Genomic DNA, 2768 nt, shown 5'->3' with positions numbered 1-2768 from the left:
CCAAGTCTTAAGGGCGGTCAAAATGGGGTGTCTACAAAGCTCATTTTGAACCACTTCTATATAAATGAGACTGATTAAATGGCAAAGAAGAAACAGGATCAAGGGAAATCTTGACTCAAATAGGGGAAGTGCAGGGCTTACAACAAGTCATGCCAACCTTGATGAGAATATCAGAGGCATATTTCTATTGAGACAAGAAATAGTTGGCCCCTATAGACTGAATGGATATACCAAGGAAGTAAGAGATGTACCCCAATTCCTTCATTGCAAAAGCATAATGCATGTGATGAATAAGCTCTTGGAGAAGAAGAGAACTACTACCAGTAAGTAGAATATTATCTACATAGGCCAGAAGAATGAGAATATCAGTGGATGTCTTTTTGATGAACAAGGAGTTGTCACAGTGGCTATTGACAAAGCCTTGAGACAAGAGAAACTTGGAAAATGTGAAATACCAAGCTCTTGGAGCTTGCTTGAGGCCATAGAGAGCTTTTCATAGGTGACAAACATGATGAGGATTGGTGGTACTAGAAAACCCAGGTAGTTGCTGCATATAGATTTCTTCATCCAAGATGCCATGAAGGAAATCATTGCTGATGTCTAGTTGTTTTAAAGGCTAATGGTAATGTAAGGCAATGCAAAGTAAAATTTAGATGGTTAGTTGTTTTGTCACAGGACTAAATGTCTCATTATAGTCCACACCTTCTTGTTGGAGAAATCCTTTGGCAACTAACCTGGCCTTATATCTGGTAATAGTGCCATTAGAGTTTTGTTTGATTCTATACACCCATTTACAACCAATGGATGTTTTGGAGGATAGAAGAGGAACCAAAGACCAAGTGCCTTGAGCAAAAAGAGCATTATACTCTTCAAGCATGGCAGAATACCAAATGAGAGAAGCTAAGGCCTGTTGATAAGTAGCAGGTTCAACGTCAATAAGAGAATGAGAAGAAGAAAAAGCCATGAGGCAATGAGTTTTGGATCTAGTAAGCATAGGGTGGACATTAGTAGAGGTAAAATGAGGAAAAGAAGATGAAGGCAAGGCAGGTAAGTCAATATAAATGGATTAAATTGGAACATATGAGGAAAATAGATGGGGAGAAGAGGAAAGTGGAGCAGACCGGTCGATAAGGGAAGACACAAGAGCAGAAGAATGAGCTGTAGGTTCAACAGGGATATCAGATAGAGTAGGTGCTGTAGAAGATTTAGCTGGAGTAGCAGACAGAGGGACAGAGACATTAGGATGCGTAGAAAGAGGACTAGATAGAAAAATAGGCTGAGAAGGTGGACTAGACATAAAAAGGGCTTGATACAAGAAGGGGACCAAAAGAAGAATTGTAATTGAGTTAAAGGAGAGTGAGAAATAGGAGGCTGCGATGCTGATGATGTAGCAAAGGGAAAAATATCTTCATAAAAAATAACATGCCGAGAAATGTGAATTTTTCCTGTAGTAATATCAAGACATCTGTACCCTTTAAATGCGAGATGATAGCCAAGGAAGACACAAATAGTAGATCTAGGCTGAAGTTAGCTAAAAGTGTAAGGCCAAAGCCATGGAAAGCATTGACAACCAAAGCCTCTAAAGTTTGAGTAATCAGGAACATAATGAAAAATGAGTTCATGGGGAGACTTATTGGAAAGCTTAGAACTAGGCATTCGGTTAATAAGATAGGTGGTTGTAGACACTACATCAAACCAATGTTGTAGAGGAGCAGATGAGTGGTGCAATAAGGCAATAGAGGTTTCAATGATATGCCTACATTTCCTTTCAGAAACTCCATTATGAGGAGGTGTACATGGGCAAGACATTTGATAAATGATACCGTGAGTTTTTAAGAAATGTGTCATTTGATTATTAGCAAACTCAATGCTTCCATATGTCCTTAAAACTTGCAATTTAGTAGAGAACTGAGTTTCAACAAAAGCCTTAAAATCCAAAAACTTTGAAAACACTTCACTTTTGTAACATAAAGATAAAGCCAAGTGAATTTGCTGAAATCATCAACAAAGAGAACGTAGTATTTACATGTGGACAAAGAGGACAAAGGTCTCCAAACACTATGGATGAGGGATAAAGGTTTGTTTACAGTGGAATTTGAAAGCATAAATGGTAGTCTATGGCTTTTGGCCACACAACAATGAACACAAAGAGATAGCAGCAAAAATTTTATTAGCAATATCAGATAAATGATCTTTCATATGTACAAATTTTGACTGAGAATGATGGCCTAATCTCTTATGCCAGACATGTGCAGAAACAACTTCAGTAGTAGAAGTAAGTGAAGTATGAGATGAAGACATGGATGCAAAATAGGAGAAGTAGTGGAAAATTGATATAAACCATGAACATTAGAGCCCTGGTGCAAGATTGCCTTTGATTTCTTGTCCTGAATCACAAAGAAAGAATCATCAAATGTGACAGTACAATCATTATCTTGGGTAAGTTTATGCACATAAACAAGATTGGAGGAAATATGAGCATGCAGAATCTTGTTAAGTTTGAAAGAGTAATGAGGAGTAGGCAAAATGCCGTTGCCTATGTGTTGGATAGGCAGAGAATTACCATTTCCAACTGTGATGTGATCATTACCTTGATATGGCTGATACATGCTGAGATTAGCAAGATTATGTGTGATATGATCAGAGGCTGCAGAATCAAGATACCAAGGAGAAGATTCAGATTGCGGAGAGGCAACATAAGCCTTTGGTGAAGAAGCAAACTGTGACTGAGAGGATGTAGAAGAAGATTGATGATAGGTTGTATCCAT

General features: G+C 38.1%; 1 protein-coding gene across 1 annotated transcript; it reads right to left on the bottom strand.

Moving 5' to 3' along the window:
* Nucleotides 1-649: 649 nt before the first annotated feature.
* On the bottom strand, nt 650-2768 carry LOC145802372 (uncharacterized). Its single transcript, XM_082895078.1, has 4 exons — nt 2373-2768; nt 1697-1992; nt 1122-1379; nt 650-983 (listed from the first exon to the last, which is right to left on the bottom strand). The coding sequence occupies exons 1-4, from the start codon at nt 2766-2768 to the stop codon at nt 650-652; spliced, it is 1284 nt and encodes a 427-aa protein (XP_082751204.1).

This window comes from Camellia sinensis, chromosome 11 (genome assembly GCF_055761805.1).
Source record: "Camellia sinensis isolate YWXY chromosome 11, ASM5576180v1, whole genome shotgun sequence".
Lineage (NCBI taxonomy): Eukaryota > Viridiplantae > Streptophyta > Magnoliopsida > Ericales > Theaceae > Camellia > Camellia sinensis.
Note: the sequence above shows the minus strand (reverse complement) of the source record. Positions and strands in the feature narration are given on the sequence as shown.

What these genes read in the sequence shown, in the direction of transcription:
- LOC145802372 (XM_082895078.1), bottom strand. Translation starts at nt 2,768, where the DNA reads ATGGATACAACCTATCATCAATCTTCTTCTACATCCTCTCAGTCACAG. An exon ending in TTCAGGACAAGAAATCAAAG is followed by an intron (nt 1,993 to 2,372) that starts GCAATCTTGCAC and finishes TGATGATTTCAG; the next exon opens with CAAATTCACTTGGCTTTATC. An exon ending in GTGTCTTCCCTTATCGACCG is followed by an intron (nt 984 to 1,121) that starts GTCTGCTCCACT and finishes TATGCTTACTAG; the next exon opens with ATCCAAAACTCATTGCCTCA.